The 25,749-nt window shown below is 43.7% G+C and overlaps 1 protein-coding gene across 3 annotated transcripts in view; it reads right to left on the bottom strand.

Annotated features, from left to right (window-relative positions):
• Positions 1 to 1,653: 1,653 nt before the first annotated feature.
• The window catches only part of LOC129833369 (TLC domain-containing protein 4-B-like), a 43,188-nt gene continuing 19,092 nt past the window's right edge, over positions 1,654 to 25,749 (bottom strand). Inside the window, exons 1-7 of one of the 3 annotated variants that reach the window (XM_055897923.1) lie at positions 20,654 to 20,710; positions 17,282 to 17,444; positions 10,648 to 10,737; positions 7,848 to 7,906; positions 7,634 to 7,728; positions 7,380 to 7,453; positions 1,654 to 7,279 (exon numbers count right to left, since the gene is read on the bottom strand). In XM_055897923.1, the coding sequence (XP_055753898.1) occupies positions 6,943 to 7,279; positions 7,380 to 7,453; positions 7,634 to 7,728; positions 7,848 to 7,906; positions 10,648 to 10,737; positions 17,282 to 17,427 (801 nt within the window). In that variant the 5' untranslated portion in view covers positions 17,428 to 17,444; positions 20,654 to 20,710 and the 3' untranslated portion in view covers positions 1,654 to 6,942. Of the gene's footprint in view, positions 7,280 to 7,379; positions 7,454 to 7,633; positions 7,729 to 7,847; positions 7,907 to 10,647; positions 10,738 to 17,281; positions 17,445 to 20,345; positions 20,711 to 25,749 lie in introns of those variants that run through there. The other 2 variants (XM_055897922.1, XM_055897924.1) reach the window with 2 other exon arrangements.

Below are 25,749 nucleotides of genomic sequence, written 5' to 3'. Positions count from 1 at the left end.
CACTGAGGGGAATGGAGGATGGGGAAAAGGGTTATGGTGGAGGGCTGTGGGAGTGCTGGAATAGTGGAGTTCAAACACCCTGGCCCAGTAACAATACATGCAGGATTACTGTAAATCAATCAAGTTGATGATAACATGCCAAGAGTAGTATGGTAGAGCAGCAGTGAAACTGTCTGCAAACCTCACAATGATGATTCCAAGTGTTTTTTAATATGGATGTTCCTAGACAATGATGGACAATTAATGACTAATTCCAGTTACAGTGTAATTACACATTAGAGCATATCGTTGGGACACCAATGTGTTTTTTTGCAGGGCTTCTCAAATGAAGAAGAGTGGAAGTCAGGTGGACTTTCTCTGCCTGCGACAAAGACAAATTAACTATTTCCACCAGTACATCAGTGGAGAAATACCTGTTTTATAATGTTTCTAGAAGATCACAGACCTGCCAACATTATAAAAGTAAATTATTTGGGTTGAGAAGAGTAATAATGCCTCAGCTCAGACGATTGCAAATGCACTGCATTTGTGTGGAAAAGGTCGCACATTTTTTGATGATAAATGAGTTTCAGCCTGATAGGCTAGCTGTAGTGGTAGTAGAAGTTTGAGTTTGGCAGACATCTTTACACACAGTAGTCTACAGTGTATAAACCAAGAGGTTATGAAGCTTTGACTCTTACTGAGCTACTGATCTAAATACTGAGCACCATTAACAATGTTAACTATGTTATAACCCAATAGTTGACATTTAATAACAGGACATAGTCATGAAGAGTTTGAGGAACACTGTGAATCTGAGAGTGCACACTTGAACAATGACCAGAAAAAGGTACACTAAGCAAAGCTTAGATAGAGCTTGTTTGTGAAGATAGGACTCATAAACCATAAAGGGGCAATCAGCAGTTGAAACAATAACCACTGTTTTGGTAAAAAGCTGAGGGATGGGGCTGGAGAAATATAATCACTCTCAAATTCATAGTCAGAGCTATGGATGCAAGGACTGACCATCCATAATATCAACATTATAGTTTTAACCATGTTGAGGGTATACAGTGTTTGTTTACATTGAATTTGTTTATAAACATTGGAGTATAAAATGCTTATATTTTGGGTTCTGATGGGGTAGGACATTAAAACTAAGCTCATGAGGCATTTATAAGTTACATTCTTCAAGAATCAATGGAAACATTAATTTATGTCTAAAAATGGATGTAACAACTGCTGATTGCCCCTTTAAAGCTCACCTTAAAGTATTACTTTAGGTATGAGGCTGCAACTGTGATGACAAACTAAAATTATAGTGGAGCCTTATGTAACGTGGCCATAAACAGACTGTCAGTGAAATACAGAAGCGCACAAGCACAGAGAGAGAGAGAGAGAGAGTAGCTGAGTGTGGGACCAAGCAAGGGTCTTATAAACATCTCAAGGAGAGAAGAGGCACACAGGAGGAATTTGGACACTTTATTTGGGCATGATGGGAGAAGGAAGGGCCATAACTGGCTGGAGCAGCCCAGATGTAATGTGATGTGAAAGTGGAATCCCTCAAACTGATAACGAACTACTGTTACATATTTGCTGTGCAGTGGGTCTTTTGTGGGTCATTTACAGTGAGAGGAAGCATAGGGAACATACCACACCTCCAGATTGGAAACCTCTTATGATGGTCTGTTTATTTGAACGCTAACATACTGGAAATACTGTGTTGCATGGAGTCTTGAGATGACAAGGTTTGGATAACTTTACAACTTTAAACTCAAACTGAATTAGAAACACAAGAAAAGAGGCATTAGAGAGGGTACACCTTGGTAGGAAGGACACCTAGGATACAAACAGAGCTCAGGCAAAGGGAGATGAGAAGACTGAGGCTTTGGGAGAGCTACGAGATCCAAGAGAGGCAGACAAATTGTGCAAGTCATAATATTTGACAAAGCAAATAAATGTGCACATGTGTAGCTGGAACTGTTGAGAAAGATGGAGAAGCAGCGAGAGACAGAAAACTGCTGTTCTGGATGGTAGAGGGTCATTTCCTAAGTTCCAGCTCCCCCCTCTCCACACCCTCATCCACTCTGTCTGGCTATTTAGGGTAGAAGGCCTCCTCAACCTAGGCTGAGAAGAATTCAGGAGGCTGGGGTGTTAGCATCATCATTTTGGCTGTCTATGTACAGTAGGACTGAAAGTTTAAACAAATTCTGGGCTTGACTAATAATTGTTTGTGTGAATTAATACCCAAGTGTTTGGGTGCTTTTATAAAATGTTTGTGTATAGTATAGTATAGCAAAGTGCTATTTGATTAACTGGTTAAAAGTCATGTTAAATCCCCACTGAATTGTCAAGGGTTTCAAGTACCTTGTAAAAAATCTGTTACTTTTCATAGCCTCTCAGAAGTCTGGAATGTTGATTTCAGAGTAGTTTTTTTAAGGCTGGGAAAGCTTTCTGCACAAATACCTCCTCAAACATCCCAATACTGCATTTGTTAGTTTAATGTAACAATATGTTGCTCAATAGTGCTGGCTAAAGACATGGGGAGCTTGAATGCTGAATGTAACTGCTGAAAGCTGTGAAGATGCTATGTAAAAATGGAAAAGGAGATTTTACTAATACTTATAGACCTAAATGATCGAATCCGTGTTTTCAAATACACTATCCACTTACAGTAAACAGACAGATTTGTGATCCAAGGAGCACCAACAGATTTGCAGATTCAGTCAGACTACAAAAACATTACAAGCACTGACGTCTGGGCATTTATGTTGTGTACTAGTGTAGGTGACATAGTGTGTGTGTGTGTGTTTTGAGTGTGTAGCAGAAGAAACTTTCATTGAGTCTCATGTGACCATGTTTGGTAACGCTCTCCAGGCCCAGTCTGTGACCCAGCCCCTTGACCGGCGCACACAGTAGAGCTGGATTCAATCAGAGCCAAACAGTGGTTCAGATGCTTCTTTCTCTCCAACTCCTGTAGAATGGGCAGAAGAGGAGCGGTAGCTGGCACCCTCTCACACAGGTAACTATTATCTATCCTGTTGCCTAGTCACTATCCCTTCATTTTTTTATATAACCTTTATTTAACTATGCAAGTCAGTTAAGAACAAATTCTCACTTACAATGACGGCCAAACCCGTAAGACCTGGGCCAATTGTGCACCGCCCTATGGGACTCCCAATCACGGCCGGTTGTGATACAGCCTGGATTCGAACCAGGGTGTCTGTATTGACGCCTCTAGTACTGAGATACAGTGTCTTAGACTGCTGCGCCACGCAGTAGCCCTACCTATATGTACATATCTACTTAAATTTCCTCGGACCCCTGCACATCAACTGTACTGCTACCCCCTGTCTATAGCCAAACTATCATTGCTCATTGTGTATTTATTTCTCATGTCACTTTTATTTTTATTCTGCATTGTTGGGAAGGGGCCGTAAGTAAGCATTTCACTATTAGTCTACACCTGTTGTTTACGAAGCATGTGACAATTAAAATGTGATGGACTGGCTAGACTGGACTGAGCAAGACATACCTTAGAAGGCTTAGAACCATCCAACACTGCTGTACGCATTTTGACTACGATGCATCCAACATGCAGTATTTATGAAATTGTCTCAGTTTGTGTGCACCAGTGTAAACAAAATACATGAAAGTCAATGGTGTTTGAATTGTTACTCTGAAGCCAAAAAGCAACGATTGAGACAAATCTTTTTTCTGTCTTCAAATTTATTGAAGAGCAAAACTTTCAAGTAAGTCTGAACTTTCAGTGCTACAACGACTTCATTAGTAGTGGTCATTGTACACAATCTAAATCACATGGTGTTGAGACAGGGACCCTAAGGCCCGTGTATTGTTCTTTTCACATTAAAATATTCAGAAAATAATGTAACAATAAATTGCATTAAAATAAGAAATAAAAACAACCAAAAACCCACTGGCAACATTTGATCTATGCTTTTCTTCCTCATTAGTTCATGTTCACTCGTTTCATCACCATCATGTATATTAGTTATTTTCTTGACTTCATTTGTTCCATCTCCGCACCTCCTTGTGACTTAAAGGATACGACTGCTGCGGTCTACAGATATGCTCCACAGGTGAAGCAAGACTATCCGAGAGAGGCCACAAAAAGCTGGGGCAAGAATTCATTGATTCAGTCAAAGGTTATTTTCTGGCTAATCCATGACATTTAGTATCAAATGGCTAAAAGTCTTGAGACGCTGCTAAGTTCAACCTTACAAAAGAAATGAAATGCATGCAATGCAGCTGAAATAAATACAACGGTTCTACCAGTTCTTCCAGGAGCTACAACAAGTCCTCGTTTCTCACCAGGGCCTGAGACCATCTGTACCTTCTCTTAATACACAATGTTAGCCTTTCAAAGGGATAAAAGGTCACACGGTTATTTCTTGCAGATACAAGTGCACTCGGGCATGATGTTACAGAAACTGCCGTGTCACTTCATTTCCAAAAACCAAAACTTTGACTATTTTTAAAATCACCCAGAGGTCTACATTGCAATTCAACACACCACAGACAAACTGAAGCCAGTGAAACACTACACATCCAATGAATAGTTTGTACAAACATTGGACATTGTGCAGAAGTACAACCTCTCTCACAGGCATCCGAAGCAGACTTAAATGCGCACCACAGCCTACTGGCGAACCAGAAATCTCATCAGGCTACACATGTACTCAGTTGAAAATATTGTTTTCTTGACTGATGAATGATACAAACATGTTGCTCTATTCACAGCTTGAAGTATTGGAGGACTGGGTGAGAAGAGTGAGCTGAATTTCACTAGCTTCTCAACCGAGCTGAAGTAGCTGAGTAACTACATGACAATAATTACAATTCCAATCTCATCTTCATTCTGGTCATAACCACTTAAGCCACTTCCCACTCCTCCTAATGTCACTAGAACCACCACAACATTCATATCGAGGCCCGATCCCGTATTCAGAAGAAAAACAAGCAGGCCCTACAGAGGGGTCAACTTTGGAGAATACTTGTCTGGATTCATTATTGTGCAGGGTACAAAAATATATACATAACAGTATCCATAGAGAGAAGAGATTGCAATAGCGAGAAAATAGGAAAACAGCAGTTTTACATTAAAATGTCATGCTAATCTCTACCGGACCGCATTAGAGTTCCTGTTACGTAAAGGCACGACAAAACAACCCTCCTCGGTGGTACATGGAGGGGCTCAAAAGGTTATTGCTCTATCATGGGGAGTGTGCTTTAATTCCACAGTGAACAGTCAAACATTTCAGACCCCCGTCCCAAACGACGTCAACGCTTTAGGGACAGGAGGAGGACAGAAAACAAAAACACTTAACATGCACTCAATACAGCTGGGTGAAAAACATAAAATGCACTGATTAAAATGAAGTGCAGAGGAACCCATAGATTAATGCAATTCATATTTATCCTGTTTAGTGATCCAAACTAGAGTATAAATCATCATAATCCAATGTTTTCTTTACAAGCTCTCAGTGATTTGAGTCAATCAAATCAACTTGATTTGAAAGGACGATTTCCAACTGAGTAATACAGTAGGACTTTACATGGCTACACATATAGTACAACATTGCCAGCTTATGGCTGTTCTTGTCTGATAGGTAATTCATAATTGATCTTACATGAATATCTATAGAAACGATTGGGAACATCATATTTCTAGCATTCCTATGGCTGCCACCCTGTAGGCAGAACAGCACCTAAGACAGGAGAATGCTTCCCTCCAAAAGGGACACGCTCGTTCCAAATTCAGTTCTCAATATAACACAGAAAATAGAGAAAAATGGAAGTTAAAATCCCCAGAGGTACCTTAGATAGACACTAGAACAAGTGTTGTGTTTAACAGTAGTGTTACACTGCAGTGGCTGGGAAAATCTCCAGAGAAACTGAGAGAAAACGTCCTTTCCAGTCCACTGAACTAGAGATAATGGATGAGATCTTTTCAAAGGCTAAAACATGTTGACAGAAGGAGAAAAAAACTCAGATTATTCTCATATGGAGGGACTGACAAGTCTTTATAAAGGCAGGGGAGGCAGGGGAGAGGTAGAACAGAAGCATCAAACTGGATGGATTTAACAGCTCCGCTGTGACAGAGGGTTATGAGTGTAGTGAAGTTAAGACGCGTTGATGTCAATTCCTGGTTTTGATGTTGAGTAACAGGAGGAACAAATGAGATAACTGAGACCCAAACACAGCACAGCCAGACCCTGGATGAGATGAGGCAAAAGCGTCCAATGAAAAACATGATTCCGGAGAGTTGGCGTTAGCGGTAGGATCCAATCCCCACATCCCTGTCTCCATTTCCCCTGGATGTGCATCCAGGCTGTGGATGGGAAATCCAGTGGGGATTCAATCTGAACTGTTGCTGTGAGCGGGGGACCGGTCTGCTGGCGATATAGGTGGTGTTCATAAAAAGGAGGCCACAGCAAATGCAGTAAGAGGCATTGTGGTGTCTCGGTCTGTCAAACTAGCACAAACTGGCACACTAACAGGTCCTTATTCTGTGGGCAAAGAAGGAGGCTCTCCTCTGGGTGGACGGGTCAGGGAACTGAAAAGGGTAAATGATGGCCGAGGGAGTTTCCGACAGACCCAGAGTACGGTTTCTTCTTTTATTGCTTTCACCTGTCCATCACAGGCACTTCAGATGACTGAGCTTGGGTTGAAGTTGAAGGTGAACAAGAATGAGTGTCCTTAACAGCTACTCTGTCATCTCCAACAAAACTCAGCCAGGGTACCTCCATACCATTGATGAAACACTGAGGTACAGAAGCTAGTGTGGGACCAGTCTCATTCTGTGAGGCTGAATCTGATGAGGACCTGACTCCATTCGGCTGCATGATTTCTGGGTATGGAGATAATAGCAAGGCTGGAGCTAGCAGGGGCTATAAGAGCCCTTGAAGTCCTTCCTATCTCCCCCCCTCCGGCCAGTATCTCTTAGTCTGTGTGGTTATTCACATGGTTCTGCTTGAGCGGGGAGACCTCTTTGGCCTTCCTGCCGCTGGCGCCCATCATGACCTTGTAGCAGCCGCGGGCGATCTTGTACATCCAGATGGTGTTGAGGATGTCCAGGGCGATACAGGATGTGATCCAGGCCACCTGAGCACCGATGCCCAAGCGCTCGAAGGCCTCCGTACCAAAGGTGGCAAACACCCGAGCCCAGTAGGGAGGCATAACGAAGATGCGCACCATGAAGAAGACCACTGCCATGGCCATGCCGTTGGCCACAACCAACCGGTCCGAGCGAGGGTACTTCAGCACCTCGTAGAACCACCTATACATGGATGAGAACGGAATAATGTCAACACTGACAGAGGTAGGGGCTGATAAACAGGAGTTTTCATTAATATAGGGTAAAAGTGGAGCTAGCTTACCTTTGGTTCACAAAAGGTGTGGATAACTCTGAAATGAGACGGAAGTTGGCGAAATAAGGAAGCACGCCACGAGACTGCAGAGAGTGTAAAGACGTATTACCACAAATAGACATGGGCAGAAATAAACTAAAAACAGACTAAATGTGCAACACATCTTTAGAAAGAAGACTTGAGTATTTCAATACCAAAACCCAAAGGCACCAAATAACAATCTAATATTAGCCATTGTGCTCATGGTTTCCCCCCAGACTCACCAAGACATATCCATATGCATAGAGCGCCGCCAAGTGGTGACAGACAAAAAAGCTGTCCCCCATTGTGCTCCAGTTAGTGGCCAGAAGCACAAGGTCTACACAGAACAACAAGTGGGTAGTTAGCACACACTTTATTATTTTCATCTACTGTCCACAGAGAAATGTGGATGGCTTATTGTTATACAAGAGGATAAACATGAGGAGAGAGACTCACCATAGAGCAAATAACCACACGTTATGGCCACATTAAGTTTCACTAGTCCAGGCTCCCCCCTGTACAGCAAAAACAAAACAAAGTGTTCTTTCAGAATAACAGTTGCCACATTACAGATTAATGCAGTAAAACTACAGTAAAACAGAAACAAAAGCTACTTACGATTTCACAGAAATCTAGTGAAGTCCACAAAACATTCTACATACTGTATTAGTGAAGTCTACTGCAGGGGTCTCCAATGAGTTAATAAAAAAAAAAGAAGGAAACTTCTAACTACAATCTTTTTTCTAGCATTCAAATAGGCACATTCTTCTCATGGCCATGTCATGAGTCATAGTCTTGCTACTACTGAGATACCCGTGTCCAGGGAAGGTCCAGTTTAAATAGCACTGTGTTGACAAATGCATTGTGCTCACATACAGAGGGTGTGTTTCTGTTTGCCTGCTGTATCCTTGTGGGATTGTGTGCTCATGGACAAATACGTGTCAGGATGTGTGTACATGTGAGCAGTAGCCTGCATATAGTACATACTGTAAGAATGAGAACCACTCTTCTCTTGACTGTAGGAGTGGATTGTACGACTCAGTTGCTTGGACAAAGGTTTGGGCAACGCCATGGTTATCAGTTCACCGTATCACATGGGCCACATTTACTGCCTAGGCCTGTGTGTTGACTAGAGTGCAAGAGGCGCTTGACAAGAGCATCTGCTAAGTGACTGTGGTCAAAATAATGTGTGTGTCTCAGTAAAGTGACACTGGAACTGATGTTGGCCTCTCTCCATCACAGGTATCCTGTTGCTGAGGGTGGGGTCATGGCTCTCTGTGACAGCACACCACGACGTGCTCTCTGGATCAGAGGGGGGCTCCACGTGACACCGCCCTCCCTCACCTCTACCGACCTTCACCCCAACGTACCCGTTCAGGGTATGTCTGAGTGCAACATCCTCTCTGAACCCCACTCATGTATCCACGATCAATGTCATATGCAGCCAATCATTTCTCCACTTCCTCATGTTTACTGTACATCCTGGAGCTCACCCATAAGCCTAATAATCTATTCACCCATATAGAGAATCAAAGCCATTCGTAGATAAATCTGTTAAAGCTAAGAGATAAACTTCAGACAGAGCAACAGGAGGGGTCAAGATGAGATCGGTCTAAAGGTTCTCAGATTCCATCACTGATCCAGGTATGGCAGGGTAGCAGGTAGCCCAGCGGTTAGAGGCGAGCCAGCAACCGGACGTTTGCCAGTTTGAATCCTGGGTCTGCCGGGAAAAAATCTGTCGGGAAGTGAGCTGGCAACCGGAGGGTTGCTGGTATCAAATCCTAGATTCCATTGCCTGCCGTTCTCTGTGAGCGAGGCACTTAGCCCCCCCCAGCAACAGCTCCCCGGGCGCCCAGTGTCCCCTGCACCTCTCCAAAACCTCTATATTTATGTGTATGTATGAGTCTTTTGGAGGTGTTGGGTTAAAAAGCAGAAGTCACAGTTCAGTTGGACCTTGTGTGTATTTGACCAATAAAGGGATCTTCATGTTACAGTAAGCCACACCTGGAGTTACATCACTGAACTCTGATCAACCAACTGAGCACTATTGTTTTAAACCAATTGAGAGCTCTCACTGGTTACATCGTACTTTTAAAGCTCAGATAAACCATTCAAGCGATGTGAGGGAGGCGGATTTGGAAAACTCTTTGGATTGATTGGATTACAACAACAAAACCCAGGCAGAACCGCCAGAGTGACGTTGCGAGAAGCTGAATCTGTCACAATGCAGGTTTGTGGGCGGTTAGTTCTGTGAAGCCCAGCACAATGCCAGTCTGTGGCATGTATAAATGATGCTGTAATGCAATCAGATTGTCTGAGGATTTAATGCTTACGCCATTCAGTGTTGCAATAAGAGGAACTAGCTACTGCGCTAGCAAAATAACATGGCTACCAGTCTAAATAGATGAAAAGTAAGAAACTTAAAGAGATGGGCAGGAAAGCAAATACATAAGAGACAAAAGGATAGTACCAATACTATACAGACACAAAGACCAAAACAAAGGAAAACAACAAGTCAACTTGACTTGGACTGGGAGGGTACAACAATTACACCCCTATTAAACAAACCCTATGAGAGTAGAGGAACAACAAAGAAAGAAGGAAAAAGAGAGTAGTCTAAATGTGAGACATTTGGACACAGAGCAGATGAAGGGGGGTGGCAGGACTCCTCCCCATTGGCCCTTCACTTCCCCTTTTCTCCGCTACATCAGCGACAGACAGACAATGAGAGCGAGGGAAGTGCTGTATTGATCAGACAGCCAGAGACGCAGGGTGCTGCTGGGGGTCAGGGGGACTCAGGGGAGAGGGTCACCAGAAGGGGAGGGAGGAGGAAGAGGGGGGGGGCTGAAGACTGGGCTGTTGTTTGCTATGAAAAGGAGCCTTGTTGGCAGGACTCTGGTATGTCTGATCAGAGGAAGAGAGGAAGAGAAACAGAAGGAGAGAAACACAAGAGTAGAAGACAGAGAAAGAGGAGAGCGAAGCGAGTAGAAGACAGAAACAGAAGGGAGAGGGAGGGAGAGGGGGAAATTACCATTCCTCTCTTTCAGGATACAATGATGTAATCAGTCAGCAGTAGGAGAGAACATAGAAAAGACAATGAAAGGACAAATCCACTGAATCTACACCTCTCTGGAGACTCCACTGAGATTTCTCTCTGACAGTGGGGAATGGCAGCATCATCCTTCCCTCTTGGGGTAGGCTAGTAGCCATGGCTGCTAGAATGACAGACAGCAGACAGTAATGCAGTTCATCTTACCAGACGGGGTCTGTGTTGACAGCATCATCAAACCACAGGATGTAGAGACAGAAGAGGCCCACGATCAGAGCATGGACAGTGGACACCAATCTGGGCAAGCACACAGAAACAGGGACAGTTAGAAACCATGGCAGAGAATGATGCAAGACTAGCACCACGGCAGCAGTAATACTAATAAACAGTTCAAGTAACATAACAATAACATCCTTTATAGCACTGAGAACACGATGAAGAAACCTCATTTGGGCCGTGTGGAACCTTGGCAATGGAACTAATTTGAAGGAGAATCGTGTGTGTGTAAAACTACTCAGGTTTCGTTGACCTCTGGGACTCTATCTGGGCTAGTGAAGAGAACTCCAGTGTTACCACGCCTCTTATCGCCCCTCACCCGTACACACAGTCCCCAGACCCTGGGCACACCAGCAGCACCACAGGCCTAGCTATGCTGGCTTCATAGACCATCCACTGTACAATGAACATTGTTATTTTTAGTGTCACCATTATAACATGACTGTCTGAGAGCGTATAACTGCCATGACCAAGAAGGAGAGTGGAATTTGAGACAGTCTCTTATGAAGCAGAAGGGGCAAGTGCATTTGCTCTCCCTTTATCCCATTTGAATTGAACATCTAGCTAGTGACGTGTTCCTTAGCCTACGCCTCAGGCTTACATCTCTGCTGTGCATCTTTCTGTAGATATTCTCTGTGTCTCTTTACAAGCAAAGCTTGAATAAATAATAACACACTGGGAGCCGTTATGCAATGAAGGGTAACTTTGAATCAAACTTCATCCACGATCAGTGCTTCACCTTTGGCTTGTTATGCCATGGTACACTACACACATCCTGTAGCAGTGTTCAGTGTGCATGACCCCTGTATGAACTGATGCCCAGGACTGCCGCGCAGCTCCCCCCAGGACTGCCGCGCAGCTCCCCCCAGGACTGCCGCGCAGCTCCCCCCAGGACTGCCGCGCAGCTCCCCCCAGGACTGCCGCGCAGCTCCCCCCAGGACTGCCGCGCAGCTCCCCCCAGGACTGCCGCGCAGCTCCCCCCAGGACTGCCGCGCAGCTCCCCCCAGGACTGCCGCGCAGCTCCCCCCAGGACTGCCGCGCAGCTCCCCCCAGGACTGCCGCGCAGCTCCCCCCAGGACTGCCGCGCAGCTCCCCCCAGGACTGCCGCGCAGCTCCCCCCAGGACTGCCGCGCAGCTCCCCCCAGGACTGCCGCGCAGCTCCCCCCAGGACTGCCGCGCAGCTCCCCCCAGGACTGCCGCGCAGCTCCCCCCAGGACTGCCGCGCAGCTCCCCCCAGGACTGCCGCGCAGCTCCCCCCAGGACTGCCGCGCAGCTCCCCCCAGGACTGCCGCGCAGCTCCCCCCAGGACTGCCGCGCAGCTCCCCCCAGGACTGCCGCGCAGCTCCCCCCAGGACTGCCGCGCAGCTCCCCCCAGGACTGCCGCGCAGCTCCCCCCAGGACTGCCGCGCAGCTCCCCCCAGGACTGCCGCGCAGCTCCCCCCAGGACTGCCGCGCAGCTCCCCCCAGGACTGCCGCGCAGCTCCCCCCAGGACTGCCGCGCAGCTCCCCCCAGGACTGCCGCGCAGCTCCCCCCAGGACTGCCGCGCAGCTCCCCCCAGGACTGCCGCGCAGCTCCCCCCAGGACTGCCGCGCAGCTCCCCCCAGGACTGCCGCGCAGCTCCCCCCAGGACTGCCGCGCAGCTCCCCCCAGGACTGCCGGGCAGCTCCCCCCAGGACTGCCGCGCAGCTCCCCCCAGGACTGCCGCGCAGCTCCCCCCAGGACTGCCGCGCAGCTCCCCCCAGGACTGCCGCGCAGCTCCCCCCAGGACTGCCGCGCAGCTCCCCCCAGGACTGCCGCGCAGCTCCCCCCAGGACTGCCGCGCAGCTCCCCCCAGGACTGCCGCGCAGCTCCCCCCAGGACTGCCGCGCAGCTCCCCCCAGGACTGCCGCGCAGCTCCCCCCAGGACTGCCGCACAGAAGAAATATCAGCCCACAGGGGGAAGCACGAGATTGAACTTCTCTCAACTTTTTAGAGCAGTGGTCACCAACAGGTGAATTGCGATCAACTGGTCGATCTCCAAGGCATTCCTAGTCGATCGACAAAACTTTCTGTAAAAAAACTAAACAACGATAAAGCCTTGTGTTCCTATTTTATTTGTCTCGGGCTGTTGGTGGTAGGTGCAACCGATTCCGCTGGCCAATCGATTGGCTCAGATTACTGTGTTGGCAGTAACGTAGCAGGCATAAAAGAAAGCTACAGCAAAATTGATACTGTGAGATTTCAAAATGTTTAACCATGACTAGAGAGACTCAACAAATACGTCAAAGAGCTGCTGTTTTATGAGTGAGATCACGTTAAAGTTATTACTCAGCACTGTCAACACTTCGTATTCAACACTTTTATAAGCCATAAAACACATGTTCTTCCCATTTCCACTCAGTGCTACAACACGCACTGCAGCAGTAATGAATGAGTAGGAAAGTGTATCTATAGGCTTGCATTGCTGTAATTATTAGCGGCTTGGGTCTTTTAATATTTCACTTTCTCTGTTCATAGGAGTAACAACATGAATTTGTGCATGAGGCAGAAATAAGGTGCAACTTGAGTTGCCATCAGCAGGAAGACGGTGTCCCTTTTTGGTCAGTGTCAGTGGAGGAAAGAGAGAGCGGAGGGATGTTGAGAGGTGGAACCTCAGTCTGCTATTCTCTCCCTCCGCTGAGACTGACCATTAGATGCAGGCACCATCAGCCAAGTAAAATAAAAGACAAATTATTTAAATGTATGCTCAATCAGCTGTGCCTCACAAGTAACGCAACAATGGATCTATTACTGGTGTGATCATATAGCCTTCCTCAAATTTTGAGGTATAATTTAAAAAAATGGCCCAAACAATAACGCATTGGGCAATTCAAGCAAAACCAATGAGGTGATAATGTATTGTGCCTATAGCTTACTGCACAAACCTCATTACTACAGTACTGTTTTTAATTGGTCAATGTTGCATAGGCGTACTTTTTTTGTAATGTTTTTAAAAAAGCGGCGAGGTAATTCTCGGCTTGCATTTTGACTCAGAAGGTGATCTTGACATTGGCTTACGTTTTTTAAGTAATGTAAAAAATGTAATCTGAGCAGTAGATCTCGGCTTGCATTTTGACTCAGAATATGATCTTGACTCAGAAAAGGTTGGTGACCACTGTTCTAGAGTTGTCCCTGCTAACACGATCAAAGTTTCCCTTTACTGTGGCAATTGTGATCAAATCAACGCAATATTAGCCACTGTCAATGCAACATAACAAAACAAACTATGCAAGAGATTTTGGTGTAGGCAGAACACATCGGAGAAGAATTCCATTACATTGACCCGCACTACTCAGCCCGTACTCTACAAATACCAGTGCGGCATAAACAACCAGAGCTGCAGTAGGCCTATATGCAAATAGACCATTGCCATGTATTTACTTTGAACTGGACTGTGTTTACAGCATGAGCGTTTGTGAGTAGATGCGCTTGTTTTGAGATCAAAGCTAGAGCTGCATGTAGCCACGTGTGCACATTTTGTTCATATCCTTTCTTGTTAATTAGTTATTAGCCCAGTTATAGATCATTTGTAGTCAGTATTAGGGGATTGCTTCCTACAAGAGCACAAAACGTGCGCATTTCTAGACATCTTTGAAAAGCGAGTCAGGTAAAGAGCTTTTTTTGTCTTAAAGGGGCAGTGTTGTATTTTGAGACAGGCTTGAATAAGTTAAGTAGCCAATAGACAGAGGGTAGCATAATGGCAGATTTTCTGTCAATATGGAAATAAAAAGCATTTTATTTTGTAAAATGGTTTCTTGCATCAAACACCACAACATTCTCAGTAATCTCCTTGTCCAAAGGACAAGTGGATAAACAGATTAATATCAAGCCCTGCAAGTTCTTTTTTCAAAAGTCTCATGGAATGTAGGCCTATATTGAACACCACACATTGGCTGCTAATGTAGGCTGAAAGATAGAACAGCCATTTCCATGTTAATGTTATGGGATGCATTTTCTCCATTGTTTTTGATGGTGGCCACTCTGGTAGCTCTACATTACAATCAAATAGCCACAGTAGACTATTTGGCCATTGTTAAAACAGTAACTTAAAGTGGGTTCAGCCTCAGTGTTCACAGAAAGGGTTGCACAGAAATGTCAAGTTAGCACTCAGCAGACCTGAAATGTGCTCAGTGGGGGCAACATTTGTTTTGAGGGAACAGTGGGTACAGCTCACCAGCTCAAGACAAACTGATACCAAAGAAGAGATAGCATTCAATAGATTGAGTAACTCATTCCAAACGCCAATTGGCAACTTTTGAACTTAACTAATTACACATTTCTGATCTTTGAATTCAAAGCCCAGCCCCTGATGTGTACTATGGAAAGTTGAGATGACCCATAACAACCTAAATGACGATATTGTAGATAGATAATTAAGATTTGTCTGATTATAGCAGAAGTATCAGCACAATAAAACAATTTGAATGCAAAGCCAGTCCAAAAGCAATGTAGAGAATAAATATTTACATAATCATTAACTTGTTAGCCTACCTTTCGACTAGTTATCATTTCTGACTAGAGGTTGACCGATTATGATTTTTCAACGGCGATAACGATAATTGGAGGACCAAAAAAAGCCGATACCGATTAAATATATATATATATATATATAATATTAATAACAATTACAACAATACTGAACACTTATTTTAACTTAATACGTCAATAAAATCTAATTTAGTCTCAAATAAATAATGAAACATATTCAATTTGGTTTAAATAATGCAAAAACAAAGTGTTGGAGAAGAATGTAAAAGTGCAATATGTGCCATGTAAAAAAGCTAACGTTTAAATTCCTTGCTCAGAACATATGAAAGCTGGTGGTTCCTTTTACCATGCGTCTTCAATATTCCCAGCTAAGAAGTTTTAGGTTGTAGTTATTATAGGATTATTTCTCTCTATACCATTTGTATTTCATATACCTTTGACTATTGGATGTTCTCATAGGTACTTCAGTATTGCCAGCCTAATCTCAGGAGTTGATAGGCTCATAAACAGCCCAATGCTTGAAGCATTGCGAAGAGCTGCTGGCAAATGCAGGACAGTGATGTTTGAATGGATGCTTACGAGTATGCTGCTGCATACCACCGCTCAGTCAGACTGCTCTATCAAATCATAGACCTAATTATAATAACACAGAAATACAAGCCTTAGGTCATTAATATGGTCAAATTTCAGTGAAATACGGAACCATTCCATATTTTATCTAAAGGTTGGCATCCCTAAGTCTAAATATTGCTGTTACATTGCACAACCTTAAATGTTATGTCATAATTATGTACACTTCTGGCAAATGAATTACGGTCTTTGTTAGGAAGAAATGGTCTTCACACAGTTCGCAACGAGCCAGGCGGCCCAAACTGCTGCATATACCCTGACTCTGCTTGCACAGAACGCAAGAGAAGTGACAATTTCCCTAGTTAAAAGAAACTCATGTTAGCAGGCAATATTAACTAAATATACAGGTTTAAAAATATATACTTGTGTATTGATTTTAAGAAAGGCATTGATGTTTATGGTTAGGTACACATTGGTGCAACGACAGTGCTTTTTTCACGAATGCGCTTGTTCAATCACCCGTTTGGCGAAGTAGGCTGTGATTCAATAATAAATGAACAGGCACTGCATCCGCATCGATTATATGCAACGCAGGACAAGCTAGATAAACTAGTAATATCATCAACCATGTGTAGTTAACTAGTGATTATGTTAAGATTTATTGTTTTTTATAAGATACGTTTAATACTAGCTAGCATCTTACCTTGGCTCCTTGCTGCACTCCCATAACAGGTAGTCAACTTGCCACGCAGTCTCCTCGTGGAGTGCAATGTAATCGGCCATAATCGGTGTCCAAAAATGCAGATTACGATTGTTATGAAAACTTGAAATCGGCCCGAATCGGTCAACCTCTATTTCTGACTTAAGATCCGTGTGCCTGGCCTCCCGGGTGGCGCAGTGGTCTAGGGCACTGCATCGCAGTGCTAACTGCGCCACCAGAGTCTCTGGGTTCGCGCCCAGGCTCTGTCGCAGCCGGCCGCGACCGGGAGGTCCGTGGGGCGACGCACAATTGGCATAGCGTCGTCCGGGTTGGGGAGGGTTTGGCCGGTAGGGATATCCTTGTCTCATCGCGCTCCAGCGACTCCTGTGGCGGGCCGGGCGCAGTGCGCGCCAACCAAGGGGGCCAGGTACACGGTGTTTCCTCCGACACATTGGTGCGGCTGGCTTCCGGGTTGGAGGCGCGCTGTGTTAAGAAGCAGTACGGCTGGTTGGGTTGTGCGTCGGAGGACGCATGGCTTTCGACCTTCGTCTCTCCCGAGCCCGTACGGGAGTTGTAGCGATGAGACAAGGTAGTAATTACTAGCGATTGGATACCACGAAAATTGGGGAGAAAATGGGATAAATTTAAAAAAAATAAAAATAATAATAATAATTTAAAGATCCGTGTGCCTGGGTTAATGTCTGATAGAAGTGTGTTACAGCAGAGACGGTACAGTACTAGTCTATAATGTGAAACCTGTTAAGAGGCCTGTTGGAAGGGTATTGTACCTGGAGTTCCACTCAGTGAGCTTGGTGGAGGGCAGGTGGCCGTAGCCAGGGGTGAAAGTTGAGGAGAACAGCGGGCTGGCCACAGAGAAGAGCAGCTGAAACCCCACGAAGCTGCCAGCCACCACGGTCAACTCTCTCGTCTCCATCACTCACCTACAGTATACTACACCAGGAGAGAGACGGGGTGAGAGGCATGTACTGTTACAGAAGACACAATAACCCTAGACTGGCAGGGGGAATGTACAGGGGGAAGGAAGGAATAGGGGAAGAAGTAGAGGACGGAAGGAAGCAAAACAGGATGGCAAAGGAGGGACAGGAAGGCAAGGGAGAGAGCCATTGAAAAGGAGATGGTTGTAAAAGAGCAGAAACGAGAGAAAATAAATCATTCATTATTGGACAAATATTTTGCACAGGGATTAAATGTGCAATTGTGGCTAAGAATTGAAAGAAAAGAGGATTGTAAAGAGCTAGAGCTTCCTGTTGGTGAATGCACGCTATTGAGAGGAGGAAGAACATTTGTGATGGACATGCAAAAAAAAGACTGACTAAGTCTAGAAACTAGCAGAGTATGTGCATCTGTGTCGCCCTGCAGTGTCCAGAGGTGGAGAGTATAGTTGAGTAGCCTGAGGACAGGCATGGATCAACTGCAGCACTATTACATAGTATCAACAGAGCTTGGGGTCCATGCTCCCTGTTTACACTGTACTAAGAAACAACCACTTGACCCCTTGACCTCGTTTTCCCAGAAGAGGGATTATGTTTCATGAAGATGGATTTTCAGTAAACTCAAATGGTCCTCAGAGCTACTGGCTCTTTGACTGAGGACCATGACTGGTCATGTGTCCTCACCTCGACCCTCAGAGTACTCAAGTAACTACAATACTAACATTGCAAAACCTGCATCTGGGACCATTAAATCCACAAGAATTTGAAATCCAGAGAAAATGGCTACTTGGATGAAGCAACAAGAGTCTCCAAGGTTCTAACTGCTTATCCAAGTACAAACAATGTGCTGCCGATTACAATTGGGTAAGGCAACTGATTAGATGACTGGTCACCAACAGGGAGAATCTAGTGATACTGGAGAAAGTCTATTCTTTCTCCAATATCACAAGACCTAAGCCCAATAGGCTTTAACCTCTGCACAATCTGGCACTTTAAACTTGTACAGTAGGTTCTAATACTCAAAAAATCCAATGTCATGATACCATGTCATGATACCATGTCATGATACCATGTCATGATACCATGTCATGATACCATGTCATGATACCATGTCATGATACCATGTCATGATACCATGTCATGATACCATGTCATGATACCATGTCATGATACCATGTCATGATACCATGTCATGATACCATGTCATGATACCATGTCATGATACCATGTCATGATACCATGTCATGATACCATGTCATGATACCATGTCATGATACCATGTCATGATACCATGTCATGATACCATGTCATGATACCATGTCATGATACCATGTCATGATACCATGTCATGACTACAAACTGTTCTCTCCCCCTATAGGCTTACATCCCTCAAACTCAACTCTGGACCTCGAAGACAGTTCCACTACATTTTTCATTGTTCCCCTCTAGTCAGGGAATAATTTAGACCTGTGACTGACACCAGGTGTGTACAATTAATTATCAGGTAGAACAGAAAACCAGCAGGCTCAGGACCTCATAGGGTAAGTTAGTACCCCTGGCCTAAATGGGAAATAGGACTGGACCCACAGAGCGACAGCCGGACACTAGGAAACACCCCATGTTCACTCAGTGTCTGCAGTGTCAAAATCAACACACATTTCCAGTACAAAGGAGCATTGGTACAGTACAGCCTAATGCCACTTTAGTCTGATACAAACACATTCCCTGTTTAACATAGGCTACTACAAACCACAGTTCTATGTGCTCTGAGCATGGATGTGAGGACAGGCAATTGTGTCAAGCTGATCAACACTATCACAGGAAACCGGTAGCTTTGCTCTACTGCAGTGGCCCATGCAATAACCCCAGCTCTCCCTGGAATAGGCCTAACTCTGTAAGCAATCAGGAATTTGTAGTATTATCCAGATAGGATTTGGACCAATAAAATAGCAGTGTTTGAAAGCCTCGTTGTTCCAGAGCATGCTGATCATATGCTGCATGTGCTTCAATTATTCATTAGCATTCTTCATCTGGCAAGCTGGTTCTGACTGCCTAGGAGGGCAAAGACCTGCATACCGACAACCACCATCCACTTTGACCTTGTCCTCCTGCACTATATGCTGTAGTCAGCAAACTATGACCCTTTGGTATATCACCAACAAATAGCGGTTAAATTTTCCATGTTCCAGTGGAAATATAAAACGTCCCCTCTCTCCTGCAATGCATATGCCATTGAGGTTTTTAGAAGACAGATTGTGCAAAAATACAATGAATGTAATATTTGTTTAGCCTAAATGCAGCTCATATGACGGTACAATTACGACTGGCATTCTAGGCCAACTGACAAGTGATGAGATTTCCTTTCAATTTAATAACGTAAATGTTGGGATGCAGACAAAAATCCCCTCACCAACGCTTGTGCAAATGAGTACAATTACTTGCCCTGGCCTAGAGTTAAAAATAATAAGGATATTAAACATAACTGGTAAATGGACAGTTTCTCCCGTCTGGTGTAGTGCCCTTTCTTGCGGTTGCAGATAGCTACATCATCATACATAACTAGTCAGCACAGTCCCTTGTTCTCTGCGGTGCGTGACACAGCAAACGTGTGCACGACAAGAAACGTGTAAAATCCTAAAATTTTCGGAAACATTGTCGCCAGTAGTATACTTTACAGTTTAGCCACAAGTAGACTAACCAAGCTAGTTACACGAATTGTGAGAGCACAGCTATTGACTAGAAAACAGTAATATACTGCCACAACCAGGGTCTTATTCATTGGTCGTATTGCGGTCACTAGCTAGATGTTTATTACATACAAATTGCTGCGCATTAGCTCAATGTATCGCTGTGTTGTGAACAAAATAATAAGTGAAAGGCTAGCTAGATAAAGAACTACCTGATATCAGTCGCATAGGTCTGAGTAAGTTGGTATAGCTTCGGTTCAGCTGCCGTCTTCTTTCACCTTCTTAGGTAGCTAACTTAGCAAGTCAGCTAGCTAGCGGTAGCTCACTAGCTAGCTCTCTAGTGTACGTCCTCGTGAAAAAGGCTATACGACGAAAGCAGCGGCATTCATGCATTACTATTACAGTAGCTAGATAATTGCGGATTCCAGGCTAATTTCCCTGCCACCATGAGTTCCAAGTTTTGCCTAAAATATAAAGTTGTAGTTAGACGTTTTGTTTGCAATTGACAGCTAGCACTAACCTGTGACGCAAACACGCAGATACCACCCGCCCTCTAGTTCACACCCCTCGGTTTGGCCACACCCACAATAAACAAAGACCACATTGATTACAGCGTTATATTCTTCAATGACAAAGACAGGAAACAGCTGATACCATTACCAAAAACATGCAAAGGCTTAGTTAGCATCGTTGTTATGATGAACCCTGCATTTGTATGATGTCCACAACTAAAACACGAAGAACTGCAGGCAGCTTAACAAGCTATTGAATAACACACCACAAATAGTTAGGTCATATTTTTACACTTGCCATAGGCTAATTAAATCAAGGATACATTTTTTTTACATGAGCACATTTCCATATGTGTATTTTACTTATTATAATTTGAAACTGAAAGGGTTTTACAGACAGAGCTATTATGAATCCAATGTATTTTGAAAGGAGTGGTTATTTCTGTAATTGTATGGTTCTGTGCTTTCACCTATTGAGTCATCCTCCTGAGTCAAGGTTGTCTTTCTGGTTTCCCCAGCACAGGAGGCTCCTAAGGGAAGGACGGCTCATAATAATGCCAGGAATAGTGCAAATGGAATGACATCAAACACCTGGAAACCATGTGATTGATGTATTTGATATCATTCCAATCATTCCGCTCCAGCCATTACCATGAGCTCATCCTCCCCAATTAAGGTGCCATAACATCCTGTGTTCCCTGCAATTCCCGTGTTGACACTTAGGTATTTGGCATTGATTATAAACTAGATTAGAGCCTTCTTGTAAATAGAAGGCCCTGGGCTAGAGATCCAGTGACAAAGAGAGTGAAGTGCTGAAAGAGTGGATGGAGACAGATGACACCGGTGAAAGTAATCCTATCGCTAACAATCAAGGGCTTCAAAGATTAACCAAACATGAACTGCTAATCAGAACAGATTAAACACCACTCAGTCTTCCAAACAATCACATCCTTGGTAGACATAATGCAATCACATGCAATGGAAATATGAAATGAAAACTACTTCAGGATTGTAAAAACAGTTATAGAATTTTTACAAATGTTATTTTTGTTATCTAACACTTTATTGATTGTGAAATATTGCACACAGTAGCACGTGTTTTATTGACGTTCAGTTTAAAATTTAAGGGAAATACTGTTTCCCTTCCTGAGGTTTCATGGTCATGAGTGCAGGCAACATTCAAAACTTGCCCTACAAAAACTGTGTGAAGGCAGTGCTTCGCCATGCCCACTGTTATCGGTATGCCTAGAGAAAGTTAAAGGAAATCCTTATGGTAGGCCTCTAACATGTAGCCACTTATTCCATAAAGGCTGCTTTTAGCTAAATGAGGAAAACAGTGTGCTATACAGTCCATTATGGTACAGTAGAGTGGTAAAGTACATAGCTTATTCCATAACATCTGCTTTCTGATAAATTATGTGAATTCCTCAGATTGCCGCATTGACCTTTGGTCATACCACAGATGTCTCTACTGGGCATGTGTTTTTATAATTATATTTAAAATGCAGAATGCCTGCTCTGTGAACATAGCCTGTAGAATAACTGGCAGATAATTGACAACAAAGTGCTGCCTGGTTGTCTTACCATGTTTCTATCAGCACTAAGCAGTGGTATTAACAGGTCAATTCTTATCAGTTGTGACTAGATAGGCTACAGGTATGGATGGAAGTCACTTTTTGTAACAGGTTAGGAGAGCATTTTAGCTAACCCTAATCCTTTTCATAACCTTCATCTAATTATCCTAACCTTCTAAGTTAATTCTCTTAACCTGCAGCTTAAATTCTACTAACCTGCTACAAAAAAGTCACTTTCATCTGTAGCTGTATATCATCTAGTCAAAACCATTCTTATCATTTTCTCCTGGTGCATGATGGGAGGTTGTTGTGTCTACCACAATCAAGGCTGTCAAACAGATTTAATTTCTGACAAAATCAAACTCAAATTGCCAGTGACACATTCTTTAAACACATTGTCACTCTTATTTTCGCAACATACATTTCTTTAATGTAATTAAATCCATTAGATCATGATTATGATATGTGTATGAGAGTAGCTATTTTAAGGAAGCTATTCTAGGCTCATGCTAGCAAAATTCTCCAGTGAATGTGTCACCTTACTGCTGTGCCAATTGTGGGTGTCCTCAGTAATGATAAGCAATGAATCTTAAGCACTACTAGCTGGAGGGCAGAGTAGATTTCAAGATACTATCTGAATCTTTGGGCGTGTGCCAACAGGAACAGTGAACCACTGTCAAGTTCAGGGGAAGAATAGGGAATAGAGAGTGGATTGTGTGATGTCACTGGCAAAGAGGATGGAGGTCCTGGATAGTTGTCATCCAGCCCAGGAGAAGGTCGTTGATCGGCAGGCTGAGGAGAAAATGTTTCGGAGGAAAAAGAAGAAAGGAGATGAGAGTCAAAACTATGACAGAAACACAGACATACATAGCCTTGGCCGTGGCCTGAGGAAACAGCTGTTTGGGACTTGATTGGATTTCAGGAAGATCTAGAGGTGGAGGTCAGAAGCTGAGAAAGAAAAGGCCCCTCCCAGCTAAAGTACTTTATGTCATTAAATTATAGTTCAACGAGCATCATATGTACTGTAGAGACTAAGAGACAGGTTATTTTGCCCAGTATAAACAGAATTGATGATCCATGAAATCCCTCTGCAATAGACACAATCTTGCGAGAAGACGGTACTCAATTATGTGAGAGAAAGTTAGTGGGTATTCAATGTGGCTGAATGAAAGGAGATGGGAGGAAAGGAGTAAAATAAGTCAGTGGCTTATGGCTGAATAAGTCTAGTGGCTGATTGAAAATAACTACATAATGTCAGTGGTCACTTAATGGGCATAATTAGGTAACATGAGGGAATTTTTAAAAGATTTGTTAGTGCATAATGATCCGTGGGAAGGCAACTGTGTCAATTGTGTCTGGATGTGTGACAATAAATGCAGGTTATGCAGGTGTGAAGGAAGAGGGAGAGTTCAAACACACACGCATGCACACATTATTACATGCCCATTGCCAACAAACTCAGATAACAATACATATAAATAATAATAGCTCTAAAATAACTGTCTCGATATATCACAAATGAGAAAAAACGGACTTACAAAACAACCAAGCCAAAATAAGAGAATGATGGGTAACACTGCTTTCTCTTATGGCCATTTGTCAAGAAGCTGATTTGTGTGTGGTTCAGAAAAGACAATGGAAGGGTCACTTGTGAGCAATGCAACACCAAACTCCATGTTCAGTTGCGTTAGCCTACTGTCTGAATACAAAAGGTTCTGTTAGTAGCTTATGTATGTTTAATTAGCTCATTGTGGTGCTAATCAGTAGACTTAGTTTATTGCAAGTACCAATTCACTTGTAAAAGAAAAATGGAAACAATTATATCATTTTAATGAGGACAAACTAACCTGGAACATGCTGACTTCATCCATAATGACATTAGATTAGCAGTTTTAGTAAAGTGGCCCAGTTGTTTGGACCTGGGGCTTAGTGCTGACAAGCCCAAGATTGTGAGTAAAATCTCCACAAAATCTGTATATAAAGAACATGTATGCTAATTGTATGCTAAATTACCGTATTATTTTTGTCATTTATATTAAATTAAAAAAGAAAGTTCAAAGGCCAAAACGAGACAAAGCTTTCAAAATATGTGAAGGCCTTGTCGTACCGGTGAGGAACACAAGATGGCCTCATTGTTATCTTACAGTAACAGGCAGCAGCTCTGAAGGGAGTCGAGGTGTTTATTGTCGTCAATGACTCCTGTGGTTGTGAAATTCGGCATTATGAGCACCAATATTTCATGATGTAAGTTATAATTATAAACCATGTTTACCAAACTCCTTTGCTCTCTTTGCCCTCATCCCAAAGGAATACATTCTGTGTGTATATTCAGTTTATGCAACATTATGTAATATTCTGCTATTAATGTAAAACAGTTGGAATGAGATGTGTAGCAGTACAGATTTTGCCAGGTCTCTGTGTGTGGGGGTGTGTGTGGAGGCGTCTGAAAGGGAGGGCGGTAGAAGGTGCCATAAATTGTACTGTGCCATGCACAATCTATTCCATGCAACACCTACACACACACACAACTAACAGAAACATGCACATACACACAACCAAGCAGAGCACACATTCATATAAAGCATGAAGCACAAATATTGTACACAGGTCACATAGACACAGACACACACACAATGACCACAAACATCATCTCAGCCCATACATTTGCCTTGATGAATGTCAAGCAGAACTTAACCCTGTTTACCGTCTACCACAAAGCCTGCCATGCCCAGTTTAAGGGCAGCCATCAGACGAGGCGCAATGTGTTCACTAAGCAGCTGGGCTCTGGTCTGTTATGACTCTCACCAACACATCTGTGGAGCAGCACATCTGGCCTGAGATGGCTGCTCTCCATCCTGAAGACACCCACACACCTGTCAACCTGGCTTTACCTGGAGCCCAACTCCTAGAGGCTACTTTACATCCCTGGGGCTCTAGCTACATCTACTAGTCTAAACACTGGTGCAAAACACCTGCAGATACTCCAGTCCAGACACTGTGGTGCATGTGGGTCAGGTGTAGAGTTCAAAAGCACTGCCAGTGTTTGGTTTACAGTCTAAATGAGAATCGTGAACAGACATTGTGTACTGTTTATGCACTTTAATTCATTTGATCTGTATCTGGTGAATGTGCAGGTTTGACCTGACTGACATACTGCTGTGCTATATTCAGCCCTTCTTGGTTGAATAACCAGAGAACAAAGAGGAAACTCTATCCAGGAATAAAGAACATATTCATGAGGGTTCGGAACCAACAAGCAAATACTGTATGCATTATCAAATTACTCACTCATCTGTCCCATGGTCTGTCTCCCCCTGCTCTCGCTCTCTCCTCTCCCTCTCTGTCTGTATACCTCTCTGTCTGTATTTCTGTGTGTCTCTCTGTGGGTACAACTGTCAGTAACTCTAGATCTGTCTCTCACTGCACTCAGCCACTGAAAAATCTCAACGCTAATTAACGGAGATTACACAGCAATTAGCAGACCATTAATCACTCACTTCTTAGTTTAGCCATGCAGACAGAGGAAAGAG

Source organism: Salvelinus fontinalis, chromosome 34, assembly GCF_029448725.1.
Source record: "Salvelinus fontinalis isolate EN_2023a chromosome 34, ASM2944872v1, whole genome shotgun sequence".
NCBI lineage: Eukaryota > Metazoa > Chordata > Actinopteri > Salmoniformes > Salmonidae > Salvelinus > Salvelinus fontinalis.
Note: the sequence above shows the minus strand (reverse complement) of the source record. Positions and strands in the feature narration are given on the sequence as shown.